This window comes from Manis pentadactyla, chromosome 2 (assembly GCF_030020395.1).
Source record: "Manis pentadactyla isolate mManPen7 chromosome 2, mManPen7.hap1, whole genome shotgun sequence".
NCBI classification, from domain to species: Eukaryota; Metazoa; Chordata; class Mammalia; order Pholidota; family Manidae; genus Manis; species Manis pentadactyla.
Window position 1 is genome coordinate 205,003,475 of NC_080020.1, and position 23,443 is coordinate 205,026,917.

The 23,443-nt window shown below is 38.9% G+C and overlaps 1 protein-coding gene across 2 annotated transcripts in view; it reads left to right on the plus strand.

Annotated features, from left to right (window-relative positions):
* Positions 1-19,417, plus strand: part of DHX57 (DExH-box helicase 57) — an 85,579-nt gene extending 66,162 nt beyond the window's left edge. For both annotated transcript variants that reach the window (XM_057497275.1, XM_057497274.1), the window contains exons 18-24: positions 9,521-9,616; positions 9,703-9,786; positions 11,996-12,130; positions 12,767-12,841; positions 14,708-14,842; positions 15,449-15,649; positions 17,349-19,417. In XM_057497275.1, the coding sequence (XP_057353258.1) occupies positions 9,521-9,616; positions 9,703-9,786; positions 11,996-12,130; positions 12,767-12,841; positions 14,708-14,842; positions 15,449-15,649; positions 17,349-17,492 (870 nt within the window). In that variant the 3' untranslated portion in view covers positions 17,493-19,417. The remainder of the gene's footprint in view (positions 1-9,520; positions 9,617-9,702; positions 9,787-11,995; positions 12,131-12,766; positions 12,842-14,707; positions 14,843-15,448; positions 15,650-17,348) is intronic.
* Positions 19,418-23,443: the final 4,026 nt, after the last annotated feature.

Consider the following 23,443-nt stretch of genomic DNA (forward strand, 5'->3'; position numbering starts at 1 on the left):
TATTCTCCCAGCGCACAGATAACCAAGACAGACCCAGAGGCTGCCACCGGCACGTACCTGCCCAGCACAGACAGAGGAACCCAGAGAAAGGTCTGGAAGGCATGAAGGGGCTGTGTTGTCGCAGGAGAACACATCTGATGCGTCTGTGACCCCCCACAGGGCCATAGGCTATCCCGAGGGCCACCCCGCCCATGGCAGATCAGGAGATTATCCCATAGATTGCTCCCGGTGTGTGGGTAACTGACACAGGCAGCGAGGAAAGGCAAGGCAACCAGCAAGCAAGAAGGGACTTTGTTCTCCCAGCTGACACATGCACTACCTGCCTTCGACCACTTCTATTGCCATGAAAAGGCAGAAGAATGTGGACCAGTCAAAAATCACACAGACAGCCCCAGAGAGAGGGCCTGGTGAGATAGATATAACCAATCTTCCTGAAAAAGAATTCAAAATAAAAGTCATAACCATGCTGATGGACCTGCAGAGAAATATTCAAGAGCTAAGGGATGAAGTCCAGAGGGAGATAACAGAAATGAAACAATTAATAGAATGTCTTAAGAGTAAACTGGATGAGGTGCAAGAGACTGTTAATGGAATACAAATAAGAGAACAGGAATACAGAGAAGCTGAGGCAGAGAGAGATAAAAGGATCTCTAGGAATGAAAGAATATTAAGAGAACTGTGTGACCAATCCAAATGGAACAATATTCGTATTAGAGGGTTACCAGAAGAAGAAGAGAGAGAAAAAGGATAGAAAGTGTCTTTGAAGAAATAATTGTTGAAAACTTCCCCAAGCTGGGGAAGAAATAGTCTCTCAGACCATGGAAGCCAATAGAACTCCCAACACAAGGGACCCAAGGTGGACAACACCAAGATATATAATAATTAAAATGGCAATGATCAAAGACAAGGACAGAGTATTAAAGGCAACCAGAGAGAGAAAAAGATCACCTACAAAGGAAAACCCATCAGGCAATCATCAGAAGAAACCTAATGGGCCAGAAGAGAATGGCATGATATATTTAATGCAATAAAACAGAAGGGCCTTGAACAAAGAATACTATATCCAGCACGATTATCATTAAAATTTGAAGGAGGGATTAAACAATTTCCAGACAAGCAAAAATTGAGGGAATTTGCCTCCCACAAACCACCTCTACAGGATACTTTTAAGGCACTGCTCTAAATGGAAGCACTCCTAAGGCAAAACAGATGTCACCAGAGAAAATAAAATCAACTATCCACAAAAGCAGTCAAAGGAAACACAAGAGTACAGAATCAACACCTAACATATAAAGAATGGAGGAGGAAGAATAAGAACGGAGAGAAATAAAGAATCATCAGATTGTGTTTATAATAGCTTAATAAGAGAGTTAAGTTAAATGGTTAGATAGCAAAAGAAGCTACCCTTGAACCTTGGTAACCACGAATCCAAAGCCTGCAATGACAATACATACATGTCTCGATAATCACCCTAAATGTAAATGGACTGAATGCACCAGTCAAAAGACACAGAGTAATAGAATGGATAAAAAAGCAACACCCACCTATATGCTGCTTCCAAGAGACTCACCTCAAACCCAAAGATACACACACACTGAAAGTGAAAGGATGGAAAAAGATATTTCATGCAACAATAGGAAGAAAAAAGCAGGTGTTGCAGTACTTGTATCACAGAAAATAGACTTCAAAACAAAGAAAGGAACAAGATACAAAGAAGGACATTACATAATGATAAAGAGGTCAGTCCAGCAAGAGGATATAGCTATTATAAATATAAAGGCACCCTACACAGGAGCACCAACATATGTGAAACAAATACTAACAGAATTAAAGGAGGAAACAGAATGCAATGCATTCATTTTAGGAGACTTCAACACACCACTCGCTCCAAAGGACAGATCAACAAGACAGAAAATAAGTAAGGACACAGAGGCACTGAACAACACACTAGAACAGATGGGCCTAACAGGCATCTACAGAACTCTACACCCAAAAGCAGCAGGACACACTTTCTTCTCAAGTGCACATGGAACATTTTCCAGAATAGACCACATACTAGGCCACAAAAAAACCCTCAGTAAATTCAGAAAGACTGAAATTCTACCAACCCACTTCTCAGATCACAAAAGTATAAAACTAGAAATAAATTGTACAAAGTAAACAAAAAGACTCACAAACACATGGAGGCCTAACAACATACTCCTAAATAATCAATGGATCAATGACCAAATTAAAACAGAGATCAAGCAATATATGGAGACAAATGACAACAACAGCACAAAGGCCCAACTTCAGTGGGATGCAGTAAAGGCAGTTCCAAGAGGAAAGTATATAGCAATCCAGGCCTATTTAAAGAAGGAAGAACAATCCCAAATAAATAGTCTAAAGTCACAATTATTGAAACTGTAAAAAGAAGAACAAATGAGGTCCAAAGTCAGCAGGAGGGACATAATAAGATCAGAGAAGAAATAAATAAAATTGAGAAGGATAAAACAATAGAAAAAAATCAGTGAAACCAAGAGCTGGTTCTTTGAGAAAATAAACAAAATAGATAAGCCTCTAGCCAGACTTATTAAGAGAAAAAGATAATCTATATACATAAACAGAATCAGAAATGAGAAGGGAAAAATCATGACAGACCCCACAGAAATACAAAGAATTATTAGAGAATGCTAGGAAAATCTATATGCTAACAAGCTGGAAAATGTAGAAGAAATGGACAACTTCCTAGAAAAATACAACCTTCCAAGACTGACCAAGGAAGAAACAGAAAATCTAAACAGACCAATTACCAGCAACAAAACTGAATCGGTAATCAAAAAACTACCCAAGAAGAAAACCCCTGGGCCACATGGATTCACCACTGAATTTTATCAGACATATAGAGAAGACATAATACCCATTCTTCTTAAAGTTTTCCAAAAATAGAAGAAGTGGGAATACTCCCAAACTCATTCTATGAAGCCACCATCACTCTAATATCAAAACCAGGCTAAGACCCCACAAAAAAAGAAAATTAAAGACCAATAACCCTGATGAAAATAGATGCAAAAATGCTCAACAGAATATTAGCAAACCACATTCAAAAGTACATCAAGAGGATCATACATCATGATCAAGTGGGATTCATTTCAGGGATGCAAAGATAGCACAAGATTCGAAACTCCATCATCATCAACCACCACATCAATAAAAAGAAGGACAAAAACCACATGATCATCTCCATAGATGCTGAAAAAGCATTCGACAAAATTCAACATCCATTCATGATAAAAACTCTCAACAAAATGAGTATAGAGGGCAACTACCTCAACATAATAAAGGACATATATGACAAACCCACAGCCACCATCACAGTTAACAGCGAGAAGCTGAAAGCTTTTCACTGAACATTGGGAACAAGACAGGGATGCCCACTCTCCCCACTGTTATTCAACATAGTACTGGAGGTCCTAGCCACAGCATTTGGACAAAACAAAGAAATACAAGGCATCCAGATTGGTAAAGTAGAGTCAAACTGTAACTATAACTATTTGCAGATGACATGACATTGTACATAAAACCCTAAAGACTCCACACTCAAGTTACTAGATCTAATATCTGAATTCAGCAAAGTTGCAGGATATAAAATTAATACACAGGAATCTGTCGCTTTCCTATACACTAATGATGAACTAACAGAAAGAGAAATCAGGAAAACAGTTCCATTCACAATTGCATCAAAAAGAATAAAATACCTTGGAATAAACCTAACCAAAGAAGTGAAAGACCTATACCCTGAAAACTACAAGACACTCTTAAGAGAAATTAAAGAGGACACCAACAAATGGAAACTCATCCCATGCTCTTGGCTAGGAAGAATTAATATCGTCAAAATGGCCATCCTGCCTAAAGCAATCTACAGATTCAATGCAATCCCTATCAAAATACCAACAGCATTCTTCAACAAACAGGAAAAAAAGTTCTAAAATTCATATGGAACTACAAAAGGCTCCAAATAGCCAAAGCAATCCTGAGAAGGAAGAATAAAGCAGGGGGATCTTGCTTCCCAACTTCAAGCTCTACTACAAAGCCACAGTAATCAAGACAATTTGGACTGGCACAAGAACAGACCCATAGACCAGTGGAACAGAATAGAGAGTCCAGATATTCACCCAAACATATATGGTCAATTAATATATGATAAAGGAGCCATGGATATAGTACAGTGGGGGAAATGACAGTCTCTTCACAGCTGTTGTGGCAAAACTGGACAGCTACATGTAAGAGAATGAAACTGGATTATTCTCTAACTCCATAAACAAAAGTAAACTCAAAATGGATCAAAGCCCTGACTGTAAGTCATGAAACCATAAAACTCTTAGGAAAAAACATAAGCAAAAATCTCTTGGACATAAACATGAGCAACTTCTTCATGAATATATCTCCCTGGGCAAGGGAAACAAAAGCAAAAATGAACAAGTGGGACTATATCAAGCTGAAAAGCTTCTGTACAGCAAAGGACACCATCAATAGAACAAAAAGATATCCTAAAGTATGGGAGAATATATTCATAAATGACATATCTGATAAAGGGTCGACATCCAGAATATATAAAGAGCTCACACACTCAACAAACAAAAAGCAAATAATCCAATTTAAAAATGGGCACAAGATCCAAACAGACACTTCTCCAAAGAAGAAATTCAGATGGCCAACAGACACGTGAAAAGATACTCCACATCGCTAATTATCAGAGAAATGGAAATTAAAACCACAATAAGATATCACCTCACACCAATAAGGATGGCATCATCCAAAAGACAAACAACAACAAATGTTGGCAAGGATGTAGAGAAAGGGGAACCCTCCTACACTGTTGGTGGGAATGTAAATTAGTTCAACCATTGTGGAAAGCAATAGGGAGGTTCCTCAAAAAACTAAAAATAGAAATACCATTTGACCCAGGAATTCCACTCCTAGGAATTTACCCTAAGAATGCGGCAGCCCAGTTTGAAAAAGACATGTGCACCCGTATGTTTATCGAGGCACTATTTGCAATATCCAAGATATGGAAGCAACCTATGTATCCATCAGTAGATGAATGGATAAAGAAGATGTGGTATATATACACAATGGAATATTATTCAGCCATAAGAAGAAAACAAATTCTACCATTTGCAACAACATGGATAGAGCTAGAGGGTATTATGCTCAGTGAAATAAGCCAGGCGGAAAAAGACAAGTATCAAATGATTTCACTCATCTGTGGAGTATAACAACAAAGAAAAAAACTGAAGGAGCAAAACAGCAGCAGACTCACAGAACCCAAGAATGGACTAACAGTTACCAAAGGGAAAGGGATTGAGTAGGATGGGTGGGAAGGGAGGGACAAGGGGGAAAAATTACGATCAACACACCTAATGTGTGTGGGGGGCATGGGGAAGGCAGTACAACACAGAGAAGACAAGTAGTGATTCTATAGCATCTTACTACGCTGATGGATAGTGACTGTAATGGAGTATGTGGTGGTGACTTGATGATGAGGGGAGTTTAGTAACCATAGTATTGCTCATATAATTGTAGATTAATGATAACAGAATAACAATAATAATAAAAACAGATCAACAATATATAGGGACAAATGAAAATAACAACTCAACAGCCCAAAACCTGTGGGATGCAGCGAGCGCACTTCTAAGAAAATAGTATATTGCAATACAGGCTGACCTCAAGAAAGAAGAACAATCCCAAATAAACAGTTTGAACTCACAATTAATGAAACTAGAAAAACAAGAACAAATGAGGCTCAAAGTCAGTAGAAGGAGGGACATAATAAAGATCAGTGCAGAAATAAATAAAATTGAGAGGAATTAAACAATAGAAAGAATCAATGAAACCAGGAACTGGTTCTTCAAGAAAATAAACAGTATAGATAAACCTGTAGGTACTCATCAAGAAAAAAAGAGTGTGTACACAGATAAACATAATCAGAAATGAGAAAGGAAAAATCACTTTGGACACCACAGAAATTATTCTTCGGACACAAAGAATTATTAGAGAATGCTATGAAAAAATTATCTGCTAACAAATTGGATAACCTAGAGGAAATGGACAACTTTCTAGAAAAAACCTTCCAAGACTGACCCAGGAAGAAATAGAAAATCTGAACAGACCAATTACAAGCAATGAAATTGCATTGGTAACCAAAAAACTACCTAAGAACAAAAGCTGTGGACCAGATGGCTGCACCACTGAATTTTATCAAACATTCAAACATTTAGAGTCATCCTAATATCCATCCTCCTTAAAGTTTTCCAAAAAGTAGAAGAGGAGGGAACACTTCCAAACGCATTCTATGAGGAATCACTCTAATACCAAAACCAGGCAAAGACCCCACAAAAAAGAAAATTATAGAACAATATCCCTGATGAACATAGATGTGAAAATAGTCAACAAAATATTAGCAAACAGAATTCAAAAATACATCAAAAAGATCATCCATCATGATCAAGTGGGATTTATTCCAGGAATGCAAGGATGGTACAGTATCCAAAAATCAACATCATACACCACATCAACATAAAGAAGGACAAAAATCACATGATTATCACCATAGATGCGGAAAAGGCATTCCACAAAATTCAACATCCATTCATGATTTAAAAAGCTCTCAACAAAATGGGTGTAGAGGGCAAATACCTCAACGTAATTATGGCCATATACAACAAACCTACAGCCAATTTACTTAACAGTGAAAAGCTGAAAGCTTTTCCTGTAAGATTGGTAACAAAACATGGATGCCCACTCTCCCCACTTCTTTTCAACATAGTACTGGAGGTCCCAGCCATGACAGACAACACAAAGAAATAAAAGGCATCCAGACTGGTAAGGAAGAAGTTAAACTGTCACTGTTTGCAGATAATATGATATTGTACACCAAAAACCCTAAAGAATATACCCCAAAACTACTAGAACTAATAACTGTATTCAGCAAAGTTGCAGGATACAAAATTAATACACAGAAACCAGTTGCATTCATGTACACTAATGATGAACTAGCAGAAAGAAATCAGGAAAATAATTCCATTTACAATTGCATCAAAAAGAAATACCTAGGAATAAACCTCATTGAAGAGGTGAAAGACCTTTACACTTAAAAACTGCAAGACACTTATGAGAGAAATTAAAGAAGATACCAATAAATGGAAATACATCCTCTGCTCATGGATAGGAAGAATTAATATTGTCAAAATGGCCATCCTGCCTAAAGCAATCTATAGATTCAATGCAATCCTATCAAAACACCAACAGCATTCTTCAGCGAACTGGAACAAATAGTTCTAAAATTCGTATGGAACCACAAAAGACCCTGAACAGCCAAAGCAATCCTGAGAAAGAAGAATAAAGTTGGGGAGATTATGCTCCCTGACTTTGAGCTCTACTGCAGAGCCACAGTAATCAAGACAATCTGGTATTTTTGCACAAGAGTAGATCCATAGATCAATGGAACAGAATAGAGATTCCAGATATAAACCCCTACATACATGGCCAATTAATGTATGACAAAGGAGTCATGGATATACAGTAGGGAAATGACAGCCTCTTCACAGCTGATGTTGGCAAAACTGGACAGCTACATGTAAGAGAATGAAACTGGATTATTGTCTAACTCCATACAGAAAAGTAAACTCGAAATGGATCAAAGACCTGAACGGAAGTAAGTCATGTAACCATAAAACTCTTAGAAGAAAACATAGGCAAAAATCCCTTGAATATAAACATGAGCAACTTTTTTCTGAACACATCTCCTCAGACAAGGGAAACAGCAACAAAAATGAACAAATGGGATTGCATCAAACTAAAAAGCTTCAGTATAGCAATGGACACCATCAGTAGAATGAAAAGGCATCCTACAGTATGGGAGAATATATTCAGAAATGACATATCTGATAAAGGGTTAAGATCCAAAATATATAAAGAACTCACATGCCTCAAGGCCCGAAAAGCAAATAACCCAATTAAAAAATGGGTGGAAGATCTGAACTGACACTTCTCCAAAGAAGAAATTCAGATGGCTCCAATAGGTACATGAAAAGGTGTTCCACATTGCTAATTATCAGGGCAATGCAAAGTAAAAACACAATGAGATATCACTTTATACCACTTATGATGGCTAATACCCAAAAGACAAGGAACAACAAATGCTGGTAGGGATGCGGAGAAAGGGGAACCCTCCTACACTGTTGGTGGGAATGTAAATTAGTTCAACCATTGTGGAAAGCAATTTGGAGGTTCCTCAAAAAACTCAAAATAGAAATATCATTTGACCCAGGAATTTCACTGCTAGGAATTTACCCAAAGAAAACAGATCCCAAATTTAAAAAGACATATGCACCCTTATGTTTATCTCTGACTATTTACAATAGCCAAGATACTGAAGCAACCAAAGTGTCCATCAATAGATGAATGGGTAAAGGAGAGGTTGTACATATATACAGTGAAATATTACTCAGCCATAAGAAAAACACAAATCCTACCATTTGCAACAACATGTATGGAGCTACAGGGTATTATGCTTTGTAAAATAAGCTAGGCAGTGAAAGACAAGTACCAGATGATTTCCCTCATTTGTGAAGCATAAGAACAAAGAAAAAACTGAAGGAACAAAACAGCAGCAGACTCACAGACTCCAAGACAGAAGTAGCAGTTACCAAAGGGGAGAGAGTGGGAGCTTGGGTGGGGAGGGAGGTAGAAGGGGATTAAAGGGCATTATGATTAACACACATAATGTAGGGGGTCATGGAGAAGGCAGTACAGCACAGGGAAGACAACTAGCAACTGTATAGCATCTTACTACGCTGATGGACAGTGACTTCAATGAGGTGGAGGTGGACTTGATAATGTGGATGAATGTAGTGACTACAATGTTGCTCATGTGAAACCTTCATAAGATTGTATATCAATGATGCCTTAATAAAAAAATGTGTTACAACTAGGGCGTTGGTTTAGGGCTATGAAGAGCTACTCCAGCCCATGCTGTTGTCTTTAGTTACATACATGTGTGTGCTGGGGAAAGAGGAAGCAATGAAAATTAACCTCTCAGCTCATACAAATTTGTAGGAGAAAGGAAGACCTGTAAACTTATAAAAAATAGGAAGAAAACATTAGTTATGAGTATAGAAAAGGGGAGACTCAATTTTAAAAGATCAGTAAGAATCCATAAAGTAAAGATATCGTAGCATTAACAGATTTTCAGATTTTAGATCTAGCTTTTGGAATGAGTGGGTATTTGATCCCATCTTGACACTGGGAACTAAAAGACCCAAGAGAGCTTATTTTGGGTGGCAGACAGACTTAAGGACAAATTAAGACTGTTAGCTCATTGTTGACCATCATAATTGCCTTCAATCAGCAAGAACACCGAGTACTTTTTGTTCCATACAAAATACTTCCCATGACACCTGTCTTCAGCAATAGGAAAGTGCCATTTGAAACCTCAGATAAAATGTGTCTTTCAAACCTGATTTTCCTCATTTAGGTGTCTCCCTGGGATAAAAAAGAGGAAGCTAACCAGAAAAAGCTAGAATTTGCATTTGCAAACAGTGATTATCTGGCCCTTCTACAAGCATATAAGGTAAGTATATAACTTAATAGCTAAGGTTTATTACCAGAGTTGGCACTAAAAATAGTAAGTTTATTTTGATTTTCTTCAAAATTTAGGGATGGCAGCTAAGTATGAGAGAAGGCATGCGTGCAAGTTATAATTACTGCAGACAAAACTTCTTGTCAGGAAGAGTTCTTCAGGTGAGTCATTTCTGCAGCAATTCGTTTTCATTCATTTTCTATTGTAGTAGCACACCAGAAAATGTTGTGACTTTATCTTGCTTGTCCTGCCTTGACATTGAAAATGTTATTTCTGGAATATGCTTGGCTTTACCAGCTGTGTAAAACACACACCTGTACTATGACATCAGGCCTTCTGTGCTGAACCTTTCAACTGATCCATTTTTCCTCTTTTCAGTGAATTTGCCTTTACTTATGTAGAGGGTGGGGGAATATAGTCACTCTGAAGATTGCTGCTTACTAGAAGTCAGGTTTTTAATAATTATTCCATGCATTCTTAACCCAGATCCACAAATCCCTGGACTTGTATCCAAAAGCATATGCTTACACATACATGCATTATTCTGGGGAGAGGGATCATAGCTGTCATCAGATCCTCAGAGGTCTGTGACCATCACCACCCTCTCACCAAAACCAAAAAATGAATGGTGAACCAGATTTTCTTTGTTATTTTTTCTTAATGTCTATCAGAGGTGCTATGTCAATAAGCAGTATTTGAGAAAGAGGAAGTTTATGATCTTCTGTGTGATAATAGGGCTCTGTCCTCTGTTTTGACAGTTTTAGGCCCCCTTCAAAATGGTGTAAGAAGCCAGCATAATGGTACACATCTTTGCAAAGAATCTGTTTTGCTCAAATATTTTTGAGACTGGAGAAGGAGAAGGACTTTATTGTGATGTTAAGAGATTTTCTAGAGTAGAACAAAAAATTAATGTTCTTACTACTTACTATGACTTGACGTTTATTTATCTCCATCTCAGAAGCTCCATCAGAGTAGAGAATTTATCTGTTTTGGTCAACACTGTATCCTCAGTCCCTAGAACAGTGCTTAGCACACAGCTGACACTCAGTGAAGATTCATTGAACAAATGCGTGAATGAATGAACTTGGCAATTAAAATGAAGTGAGAGACCTTCAAACCATCCCAGTATTTGTCTTCATTCCCCTCTGCCTTCAGATGTACTGCAGTGAGACATGTTGAGAAGACAAAGGTTCTAGCTTTATTACAAATACATCAGAATCCATAATTTTCAACACTAGTAGCACATTAAATTCACCTGAGGAAACTTAAAAAAATAAATAAGTAAAAATGGCCAGGTTCCACCCCAGACAATTACATCTGGCTCTCTAGGGGTGGCCTGGGCATCTGTCTATTGTTGTTGGCCTCACCAAGTGATTCTAATATGCAACCAGCGTTGAGAACCACTGGTCTAAAGGGTATTTTATATGTAAAGTACAGTGATAAATATTTCCTAAAGTCATTAAGCTTTTTAGATATAAAATATTTCTTTTAAATTACATTTTTTACTAAATTATTTTCCTTTAGGATGTATGTAGATTTTGTTGTGATCTGTGAGGTCCATCAAACAGAGTTCCCTCTTTTCACTGAACTCCATCTTAGATTGTACTATTATTTTTATTAAGATAACCAATTAAAACCTTGTCATGAAATAGAACTTGAAATAGAATCAATAGTTCCTTTGATTGTCATTATCTCCTCTATTGTCTGATAGCCTGTATTTGAACAGAGGCCAGAAGAGAAAGAGGTTTGTGCTTTTCTTTCTCACACTTGTGCTGAGCTACAAAAAGGGGTGTCTAAATCTAAACCACTTACTAATGTCCCTCGCCTAGGAAAAGATGTGAGCCAGTGAGACCACAAGGTAAGAGAGAGAGGGAAAGTTCTGAGGGGGGGTGTTCTGTACCCATTGAGAGAGAACACTCACCACTCTAGGCTCGGGTAAAGAACTAGGAGGCTCTGAGCAGAAATGCAGAGACAAAACTAGACAGCATCACAGCGCCTTGAATTGGGGTTCCAAACATAGTACGCTATACTTTTTGCTGTCAGAAGAATTTCCAAGAAAATCAGACCTACCCAAAATCCAATGAAAGTGTTTTTAAACATGTAATTCAGAGTTAAATAAATGATCTTTGGGTTTCTGAAATTTGTGAATTTCTATGTAACTGTTTCACTCCCTCTGCCAGTTTATGTAAGTGAAAACTGTCCTTTTGGAAATGACAAGAAATCTTCACACCTGTTTGATGAACCCATGTGAGCTACATTACTGTCCACTGAAGTAATGCATTTTTGTATTCATTCATTTTGTAAGACTCTGCATTTACCTTTGATATGTTGGTGCCCCTGCTTAAAGATGTTTTTTTCCACTTTTTTCAGGAAATGGCCAGTCTCAAACGACAATTTACTGAACTGTTATCGGATATAGGCTTTGTAAAGGAGGGACTCAGAGCAAGGGACATTGAGAAAAGGGCCCAAGGAGGAGATGGTATCTTGGATGCCACAGGAGAAGAGGTGAAGAATATGTAGTTAGTTCTTTTTTCTCTTTAATTAGCACGTGGATAGCATATTAACTCAGGGACACTTGTAGGTATTATTCATTTGAGTCCTGTGAGTGGTTGGTTAGGGGCTTTCTTCTTTTACAAGAAAACCCTGTTAACTGTTACTATTGTTTTTGTTTTTATATTTCACCCTGGTTCTTGATGAGTTCATAAGAGGTAGAAAGAACTTTACAATTATGTCTTCTTAAATCAGACTAGCCTTTTTCCAACCAAGGATAGTTTTTTGTGTAACTATAGGATTCTTAAAGATAAACCTGATGCCACTGTTCTGTGCAGTTAGAACTTTGTGGAGATTTTAAACATCTCATGAACAGAATTTTTCCAATGATCCTTAGGAACATTGCCTTGTACCAGCTTTGCATAAATCTAGAAAGAATTATCATGGGCTTCTTGGATTGGGTCCTATATGAATGTGGCCCAGTAGATTTACTTTTTACTTAGAATTTTTCTAGCAAAGAGATAGAAATTAGATGTTTTTTTGTTTTGTTTTGCTAAAAGATAGAAATAAAATGAAATATAATTATAAATTCCAGGGCACAGACAGAAATAGCCACATTTTTGTAAGATTAATGTTATATTTCTCTCATAGGCAAACTCAAATGCTGAGAACCCTAAGCTGATATCAGCAATGCTGTGTGCTGCTCTGTATCCAAATGTAGTGCAGGTAACAACACATTTTTCCTGGATCTCCCACTTACTTGATTTATAGCCAAGAGATGTAAGTTAAGATATACACATTAATCATCTTAAAGAGATACGTGTACACACACACATACACAGTCTTTTTAATTTACTATACCTTTCCAATTCCTTCAGTTCCCCACATTGGGTTAGATATATCATTTGATAACACCATTATTGTATAAAATGAGGTGCCTCTTTAATTCTTTTGATATGTGACATTCCAGAAATTGAAATGGACATAAATGTGAGTCTGTCAGTCAACTTCTGCATACCTGACCTTATATGTTAGATAGAAACTTAACTCTACTAGTTTTGCTTATGCCCCGTATGCTGTACTAGAATTCAATAAGAACAAAATCAAACAAGTCAGTGCTTTGCCGCGGGACTGCCTGTGGCCAGCCTTCCGGAGACCCTCCCTGAATGTGCTATTGGACTTCTACCTGAGTTTTAATCATCCAGTCCTTGTCAGACTTAGAATTTGAATTTGTCAAGCATACTGAGTCATTTCTCATTGAACTTTTTGTGAAATGCTCAGTTGACATCTGCTGAGTAATTTGTGGCACATTTTCTGCTTAGTACTTGCATACCTTTTCATCTGAAATTTACTTTAAAAAATCATTTGGAGCAAAACTATGGAGATGTTCAAAAGAAATTAGGGATCTCAGGGGTGAATATGCAGAACACAGAAGATGAAATACTCTGTATAATACCATAGTGACAGATACATGTCATTATACGTTTGTCCAAACCCATAGATGTACAATGCCAAGAGTGCACCCTAAGGCAAACTATGGACTTCAGGTGATTAAAGTGAAAATAACAAAATTTTTTTAAAAGTATAATATTGTTGCTATCACAAGCTCCCTCAAAGTGAAACTGTTACTCCTAGTGGGAATATAAATTGGTATACCCTTTCTAGACAGCAGTTTCATGTCTAAGGATTTATTATTAAGATATAATTGCATATATGCATAAAGATATAGCTAGGAGAATGTTCATTCTGGCACTGTTTGTAGTTGCAAGTAGTCTAAAATTCCAATAATAGGGAATTTATTAGTTAAATTACTATAGATCCTTACAACTAGGTACTACATAGCCACTGAGAATTATGTTTTAGGAAAATATCTAACAACATGGGAAAATGTTCTCAATCTATTAAGTTAAAAAAGTAAATTATAGAAAACAGTCATATTAGTTCCATACATGTGTATATTTTTATTTATATTATGTTTATGGTTTCTCTGTTTCCATATATAAACATAAATCTAGCAGAGGAAACTAAAATATTTATCAAATATAATGCTAGTTATTTTTCAGTCATGTGAGTACAAGAGATCTTTATTTTTTTGTGATATATTATTTTCTACAGTAAAACGTGTAATTTTTGCTGTGTATATAACTCGTGTGTGTGTAGATAAGCTTTTATTTTTTCAAATGAAATGATCTGTGTATTTGTATAATCTCATTTCCACTGTTTGGAAATAAGTTAGTTTGGAAACATGAGACTGGGATTGTGGTTGCTAGTCAGCAGATTCCTGGCCTGGTGTTGCCAGCAGGCCCTCTGCACCTGCTGGCCAGTGCAGACCTGAACTGCCAGGATAGTTACACTTGAGTGGGTAGTATGTGGCATGTTCACCTGGAGCTTCTGCACCCACAGCCACACTTCTTGATAGTAAAAAAAAGAAAGAAAAAAATAGTGTGCTTCTACTACTTTCCAAAGGAAGTAAGTGAGAGAGGGAAGAAACAACAAAGGCATTCAGACAAGACTGGTTTCATGCCAAGGCATACTTCCTACAGTGGAAATAGATGTATTTCATACCTATTTTTACAAACACCTATGGTTTAGGTGAAAAGCCCGGAAGGGAAATTTCAGAAGACCAGTACTGGAGCTGTCAGAATGCCACCCAAATCAGATGAGTTGAAGTTTGTTACCAAGAATGATGGATACGTACACATTCACCCTTCTTCGGTGAACTATCAGGTCAGAATGATGGGGTGTATTTACATTCACATATGGCAGGTCCTAGGGTGGAAGCACAGTCCCTTAAATGCAGCCAGACCTCATTCTATCACTTGTTCTCTCCAGCAGCACCACTGACTTGGGGAGGTTGTGTAAGCATTAATGGACTGGAAATTGGATTATTTCCATTTTAAGAAGATTCTACTGCATACAAAAAAATGCTCAAGCCTGCTTTCAAATATAAAGTTATGTCTTTGCAGTGCTGATTTAAAGAAGTCATGATGTAATTACATCGCTGAATCTATGCCTTAAAAGGGAACGGCCTGGATTGCTGGTCCCACTTCCTCAGCTCTCATTCCTCCTCCAGCCTGCTGCTGTGAGGCTTCTGAGATGGTGAACTCTGTAAGAAGGGGAAAAACAAGAATTCTTTTTGGACATGAGAAGCTTGAGATGCTTATTAGGTGTCCAGGTGGAGACATCAAGTAGGCAGTTGCTTGTACAAGTGTGGAACTCAGGGGTAAAGGCACAGGCTGGAGATAAATTAGGGCGTCATCGATGGACATGAACCTCTCTCTGATGGAGCCCCCTTCATGTTGCCAGGACATCATCTGAGGTCTTATGTTTCAGGTCAGACATTTTGACAGCCCCTACCTGGTGTACCATGAGAAGATCAAAACCAGTCGGGTGTTCATCCGAGACTGCAGCGTGGTGTCTGTGTATCCCCTGGTCCTGTTTGGAGGAGGCCAAGTGAATGTGCAGCTTCAGAGGGGAGAGTTCGTTGTCTCCTTGGATGATGGTTGGATCCGTTTTGCAGCTGCTTCCCATCAGGTAAGGGTGACAGACAGGTCTGTCCAAAGAGGCTCAGGCCTTGAGGGGCTTTACTAATAGGAAGTATAGGACATTCCTTCAGGGACCAAGAAAAACAAAGCTGATTAAGAATGAGTGCTGGGTCTTCAGTAGGACACTAAGAAAGACTGAGGCTGACCTGAGGCCAAGGTAGAGCCTTAGTAAGAGCACGCACACTGGGAATGGAAGCCAGGGTGGGTTGGTGTGAAAGATTCAGGATAGAAGCTATGAGTGAGGGGTTGGAACTTCCTAATTGTTATTACAAATAATGTATGTTCACCAAAGAAAAATCAGAAAAAAATAGATGAGCAAAAACAAATAAAAATCACCCTGATTCCAATTCTACCATTAAAAAAAAAAGATAATGGATTTGAATTCTTTTATTCTCAGGTCTCAATTATTCACTGTATGAGACTCTGTAGAAAACATTCAAGGGGGAGTATATGGTTAAGAAATTCATGCTAACATTTGCATCTGTTAGATGTCTTACATTGCAAGAAGCAGAAATTCCAACTCAACCATTAAAGGGAATTTATCTGTAAACTTATAAAGTGTATTTAACTATGAAGTCTAAAGTAGCACATTCCAATATGTTAGCCACATATGTAATTTTTCTAGTAGCCACATTAAAAAGATAGAAAGAAATAAGTGAAATGTTTTATTTAACCTAATATATATAGTAAGTTTTAATTTCAACATATAATCAATCTAAAAATTTATTGAAATATTTCACATTCTTTTTTCATACTAAGTCTTCAGAAATACATCTCAGTATGGACTGGCCACATTTCATGTGGTTATTAGATTAGCCACGTGTGACTAGTGGCTGTCAGATTGGACAGTTCAGGTCAAGAAGGCCAGGAAGGGTTGGTTTAATTCAGTAGCTCAGCTACAACAAAATCTGCCTGACCTTGTGGGAGTCAGATGGCTGCAGCAGCTCCTGGCCTCACATCTGGGTGGCATACTGTCCAGAAGGAGAGACAGAACCCTTCATAAAAGCTCCATCAAACCTTGTCTCCTAAACCAGTTCCTGTGACCACAGAAATGTCTGGACCCAAAGGCCTGGATTACCTGAACCATCCATGCCAGCAGGGCTCATAGCATGAGCCTGCTTGATTGAGATCAGGGTCCTACCTGCACCATTGCTGAACAATGGGGGAGGAGCACAGCAGCTGGTGGGAAACGGGCCGCAGGGCTACTACCCCACAAGCATGGCAAAATGCCATAATGTGCAGCTGTTTCTCCCCACCAAAGCCTAAAATGTACCCCAAAGCTGAAGACGTTTTTGGAGGATCTCTTTAATTCTGCCATTTTTAATTCTCCATTTTCCTGCTTCTCTTCTTGGAGCAAATTGTAGAAGTTAGCCAAGGTTTAATATGGAGAGCACTGCATAAAAACCATTCTTCCAGATTTAATCTTTTCTTTAAATGAGATATGCTAGAGGAACCTTTTTATAATGGACCCCACCTGAGTATATTACAGAGCTGAGATTGAGTAAATGTTCCTATAGTGGCATCAAGAAATTTTAGGTGAACTTACGGAATAAGAATGTGTTCAGTTTTTTTCCCTGCAATGGAGTTGAAATTCTAGAATAATGATAATCATAATTGAAGCATTTCCTTCAATAACCTCTCCTCTCCTGTTGGTCCAAGCACTGCTTACATTGAGACTTTCATTTTAGGTGGCTGAATTAGTAAAGGAACTTCGCTGCGAACTTGACCAGCTCCTCCAGGATAAGATAAAAAACCCGAGCATAGATCTGTGTACATGTCCTCGAGGATCCCGGATCATCAGCATGATTGTGAAACTTGTCACCACACAGTAAAGGCCAGTCTTAGGAGAGTGCTTGCTACTCACCTGCTTCTTGCTCACCTGGGAAATAACAGCAGCACCTCTACCTCCAACTAAAGCTGTGTGCTGGGGCTGGAGCTGGCCCTGGGGACGGGGCCCCGGGCATGCACTGCTGGGTCAGATGAGGCACCACATACCCTTAGGAAATGTTCCTGGCTAAGTATTGCTAACAAAGCAGTGGGCACTCCCTGCACAATTTGGAGTGTCGATGTGAGACAGTCTGAAAATCAGCTTGCTTGTCTTTTTCCCTGTGATGGTTTCCTGGAATGAATGAATTTCACCTGGTAACACCGCAGTGAATGTTGAATACAATTCTGCTTTAACCTATGTATTTTTTTTTCTCTTGCTTTTTACGGGGTGAAGTAGGGGCTTGAGGAGAAATACTGATTGTTTTTCTGTCATAGGCTCAATTGAGAGAAGTCACAACAGTGGGAAAAAAGATCATGTGAGCAAGAAAAATTAAAATTTAATTTTAGGCTATTGACCACAGAGTAAACCTGATTTGTGAGGGGTTTTCATTTTTGCTTATTAAAATGCAGCCCAAAAAAGCCAAACTTAATGAGCTCTTAACTTGTTATTAAAATTTGAGCTGGTCTTATCCATAACACTCTTATTCTTAAAAGCAAAATAATTGGGTGTCCTCATTCTCTTTTAGGTTTTCCGCTTATGAATCTTTATTGTCTAATGAACTCACCCAGGTCTAATGGCCACATTTCACATACCCAAAGGGGAGTTGTAGTTGTGTTCTCAGAGCAGAGCTGGCACAGTTGAGGTAGAAAAGGTTGCCATGCTAGTGTCAGATTTATAGCCATAAAAATACCTTCCATGAGACTACATATTTTCAGTCACCACTTAGGCTAATGGTGCACTAGCATTTTGAAAAAATACAAGTACCTTTATATTTTTCCTGGAGAATTATCAGCATAGCTAGGAAGAATCCAAAGGAACTAAAGAGAAATAAGTTGTGTTTATCTAGCCCTCGGGTAGAGAGATGCTACAGGTTTCACACTGTAGGTAGAATTCAAACTAACCGACAAAAGCACCTCAGTGGAGGGTGTTCTCTTGTCAAGGTATTATCTTAGTTAGATTTTCAAGAATCCTTCTAGACTGTCCAAAATGATCATTGTCAAGTGTGTTGAAGCTTCAGTGCACTTGAAAAGGTTAGACTCGAAGCACTATTTTTAGAAGGTATTAATTCCTGTCATCACTCTAAGTAAACATACAGATGCAGAGCACCCACAGTATCCAAGTTCTGACTTGGCATGAAAACAAGGCTCACATTACAGAACTGATCAGACTGGGACATTTAGGAGAAATGGAAAAAACTGTTAATCCTCTAAAAAAGTTTTTTAAAACCAGTTTTGACTTCCGGTGCTATAGCAGAGCTCATGCTGCCCTGGCTCGAGCCATCTGCCCAGGTGGCCCTGCAGCTTTTAACACAAGTTGGCAGCAAAGCATATAGCTGGGAGGTACTTGGCATTCCAAGTGCTGAGAACTCACTCCCCTCAGGGAAGCCATTATTGGCTGGTTACTTGCAGCCACACACAAATGCACAAACCGTATCATGTTACAGATGTGCCAGATTATGGAAAAAGGTTGGGAAGCCTTGGCCAAAGGCACCGAATAAGAAAATCCTCACCCCCAAAATCCAGTTTCTTCAGCTCAGTCATTAAAATCAGGAAATAAGAAATGAAATAGGATTACTTCTTTGCCATTGAAGATCAGAATGAAATATATAGCATTTCAAGGTGAAACTGGATTTCTTAGGGCCCCAACAAGATGGTCAGCATTAATGTTAATTTTGTGGAGAACTCTGTAATTGCTTTCTGAAATACTTGCTTTCCTTTTGCTGGAATCTAGGTAGGGGCAATATTAATAAAGTACTTGCTACAGAATTAGTCTGCACTGCTGTTTTGTACTGTCTAATTGGGAAGTACTCAAGGAATGAGAATAGCTGAACACTCTTAGAGGCGGCTACAGGTTGACAAAGCATTAGTTACCTTTGTCTTCTTCCTCCTTGAGTTCCATGTCTGAATACTGTAACGCAAACTCCCTGACGAGTAATGAACTTTGGTCTTTATCTTCCCACTCTATTACCTGAGCAGTTTAAATAATATATGGAAGTACCCAGCCTGTGGATCTGTAGGCATATGGCAAATAATATGTTTTTTCCTTCCTAGGCAATGGTTTGAATATGTCCCTAAGAGGTTATCATGAAATAAGATCTTGTGAAAGTACTTTATAAAATAACATAGAGCTAATGTAAGCAAATTAGGACCAAGGGTGTGGTTTTCAGATGTAGCCCAGGCTGGTTTTGTGGAGCTTGAACTCTGTGTTGTGTTCTTTCAGTTGCTGGACTGAGAGCTGGTGAGCTGGGCCTTCCCTCTGCGGGTGTCCTGCGGGTGTCACCCAGTTGCCACATAAATAATGGACTCCTGGAGACAGCAGAATATGCTCACACTGCCACTCTTATGCTTGACCAAACCTAGGCAGAGGCTGGCTCCTTCCTCCTAAATCACACTAGAATTAAGCATAATTCCTCGGATTTATATTTCCTAATTGCGAGGGGAAAGTTTGCTTATTTAGCCAGTTAAGAAATATATTGGGCTTCAGAAGTTACACTGAAAAAGATACACTGTTTTCAGAAGTTAGATCTTGATGGTGAGTCTGTGTCAGTCAGTAGGAAGCACTCACAGAACACAGTGCTTCGGGTAGAAACAAGATAGGAACAGTAACACGACAGTGTCACAGTAGTAGTTTTAGACTGTCCAGAGTGACAAGCTTCGTCCATGTCTTTCAGTCATAAATGTAAAAGCAATATGATGCCCGTGTGAACAGTTAACCATAGTCAGTCATTAACATGGATATTTTTCTTGCCATTTCTATGTTACTACCCTCAAAATGATATATCAGAGATTGGTCTTTAATAGGGTTTGTAGCCAATCACTAATCTTTAAGGTGCTTTAAAATCTTAGATATTTTAATATTTGTTTTATCAAAGAGCAGAGAGTATCCCTTTTAGAGATTCATTCATGCCCTGTATAAACCATCAGGAATGAGTAGAATCAATGTTTCAAAAGATACAGGACAGCACCCCCAAACAGGAACTGGTTCCCACAGACAGTTTGGCCCCTTTGCCCAGTCTTTGCCCAATTTGGGCCAGCCCCAGGTCCACCCCTGAGTCACTCCTAAACCAGCTAATTGAGTAGGTAAGCCAGAACCCAGTTCCCTGGTGAGAGTTAAGAGGATGGCTTAGAATAAATTGACTAGATTTTTTTTCATCTCTATTTAAACTTTTTTAGGAAAGAAACAGCAACAAAAGCCAATAGGAGGGGTTGGTTTGAAAAAGCAACATCCAAGGGGTGGCCTTGGAATTCAGCCCAACCCTTAACTACCAACAGTGAGACTCAGTGTTTAGGAGAATGACCCAGGATATTACAAACACAATACTGCTAAATATGATATAATAAGATAGTTATTTAATAAGCATTTTCAACAGAAGTAGTTTTGTTCATTCCTAATGCAGAGAATGCAGTTTATTGTTACCTCCTCCAACCTAGATGTACCTGAAAATAGCCTGAAGAGTTCATTTTCCTTCCATGTTGAATGAATTACATAAGAGATTATCTGTGGCTGGTTTTCTTCTACAATAATTAAGGACAGGGTAACTTAGCCAAAAAGACTCAATTACTTCCTGAGAATCCCCTTTTAATAAGTTTTTTAAAAAATTTATTTTGTTGTCATTAATTTACAATTACATGAAGAATATTATGTTTACTGGGGTCCCCCCTTCACCAAATCCCCCCCACAAACCCCAGTACAGTACTGTCCATCAGCGTAGTAAGATGCTGTAGAATCACTACTTGTCTTCTCTGTGTTGCACAGCCCTCCCCATGCGCCCCCCCACATTATACATGCTAATTGTAATGTCCCTTTTCTTTTTCCCCACTCTTATCCCTCCCTTCCCTCCCTTTCTCCCCAGTCCCTTTCCCTTTGGTAACTGTTAGTCCATTCTTAGGTTCTATGATTCTGTGGCTGTTTTGTTCCTTCAGTCTTTTTTTATTCCTATAGTCTTTGGGTTTGAGGTGAGTCTCTTGTAAGCAGCATAGAGATGGGTCTTGCTTTTTTATCCATTCTATTATTCTGTCTTTTGATTGGTGCATTCAGTCCATTTACATTTAGGGTGATTATTGAAAGATATGTACTTATTGCCATTGCAGGCTTTAGATTCGTTGTTGCCAAAGGTTCAAGGTTAGCTTCTTTAGTATCTTACTGTCTAACTTAACTCACTTATTGAGCTATTTTAAACACTGGTCATTCTTTATTTTTCTCCCTTCTTATTCCTCCTCCTCCATTCTTTTTATGTTGGTTGTTGAATTCTGTGCTCTTTTGTGCTTCCTTTAACTGCTTTTGTGGGTAGTTGATTTTATTTTTTGCCTTTAGTTAGTATTTGGTTGGTCTGCTTTCTTTGCTGTGATTTTATTTTCTCTGGTGACATCTATTTAGTCTTAGGAGTGCTCCCATCTAGAGCAGTCCCTCTAAAATACCCTGTAGAGGTGGTTTGTGGGAGGCAAATTCCCTCAATTTTTGCTTGTCTGGGAATTGTTTAATCCCTCCTTCATATTTAAATGATAGTCGTGCTGGATGCAGTATTCTTGGTTCTAGGCCCTTCTCTTTCATTGCATTAAATATATCATGCCATTCTCTTCTGGCCTGTATTGTTTCTGTTGAGAAGTCTGATGATAGCCTGATGGGTTTTCCTTTGTAGATGACCTTTTTCCTCTCTCTGGCTGCCTTTAAAACTCTGTCCTTGTCCTTGATCTTTGCCATTTTAATTATTATGTGTCTTGGTGTTGTCCTCCTTGGGTCCTTTCTGTTGGGAGTTCTGTACACTTCCATGGTCTGATCGATTATTTCCTCCCCCAGTTTGGGGAAGTTTTCAGGAATTATTTCTTCAAATACACTTTCTATCCCTTTCTCTCTCTTCTTCTTCTTCTGGTACCCCTATAATGCGGATATTGTTTCTTTTGGATTGGTCACACAGTTCTCTTAATATTGTTTCATTCCTGGAGATCCTTTTATCTCTCTCTGCAGCAGCTTCTATGTGTTCCTGTTCTCTGGTTTCTATTCCATCAATGGTCTCTTGCATCTTATCCATTCTGTTTATAAATCCTTCCAGAGATTGTTTCAGTTCTGTAATCTCCTTCCAGACATCATCCCTTAGCTCTTGCATATTTCTCTGCATCTCCATCATCATGGCTATGAGCTTTATTTTTAATTCTTTTTCAGGAAGACTGGTTAGGCCTATCTCCTTCTCAGGGTTTGCCTCTGTGATCTTGGTCTGTATCAATTTCTTCTGCCTTTTCATGGTGGTAGATGTATTTGTGGGGAGCTGGTGCGTGTGTTGGGTAAGAGAAAGTCCCTTCTTGCCAGTTTATGGCCTTCCTTTCCTGGGAGAACAGCGGCCTCTAGCAGCTTGTGCTGGGCAGCTACGTGCAGACGGGGCTTCTGATCTTGCCCGGCCACTATGGAGTTTATTTAGCTCTGCAGTTGCTGTGGGCGTGGCCTGCCTCAGGCTGCTTCTCCAATATGGCGGAGCCACATCGGAGGGGGAACAGGTGGGAGGCTGTTTATCGTGCTGAGGGGCCTCCGCACTGCGCTGTGGGGGTTGGGGTGCCCAGAGTTCCCCATGATTCCCAGCTGCTGGGCTAAGTGTCCTGCGGCACTTCCGTCCAGCTGTGGGGTCCCTGTCCCTTTAAGACTTTCAAAAAGCACTCCCTTTTCTTTGTCCCGGGGCGCCAGCTTCGGGGACCCGCTCAACAGTCTTACTGTCCTGTTTCCCTGGGCTCCCTCTGCCTCCCCACTCCAACTCCTCTCCTCCTGCTGGGAGCTGGGGTGAGGGGCGCTTGGGTCCTGTCGGGCCGC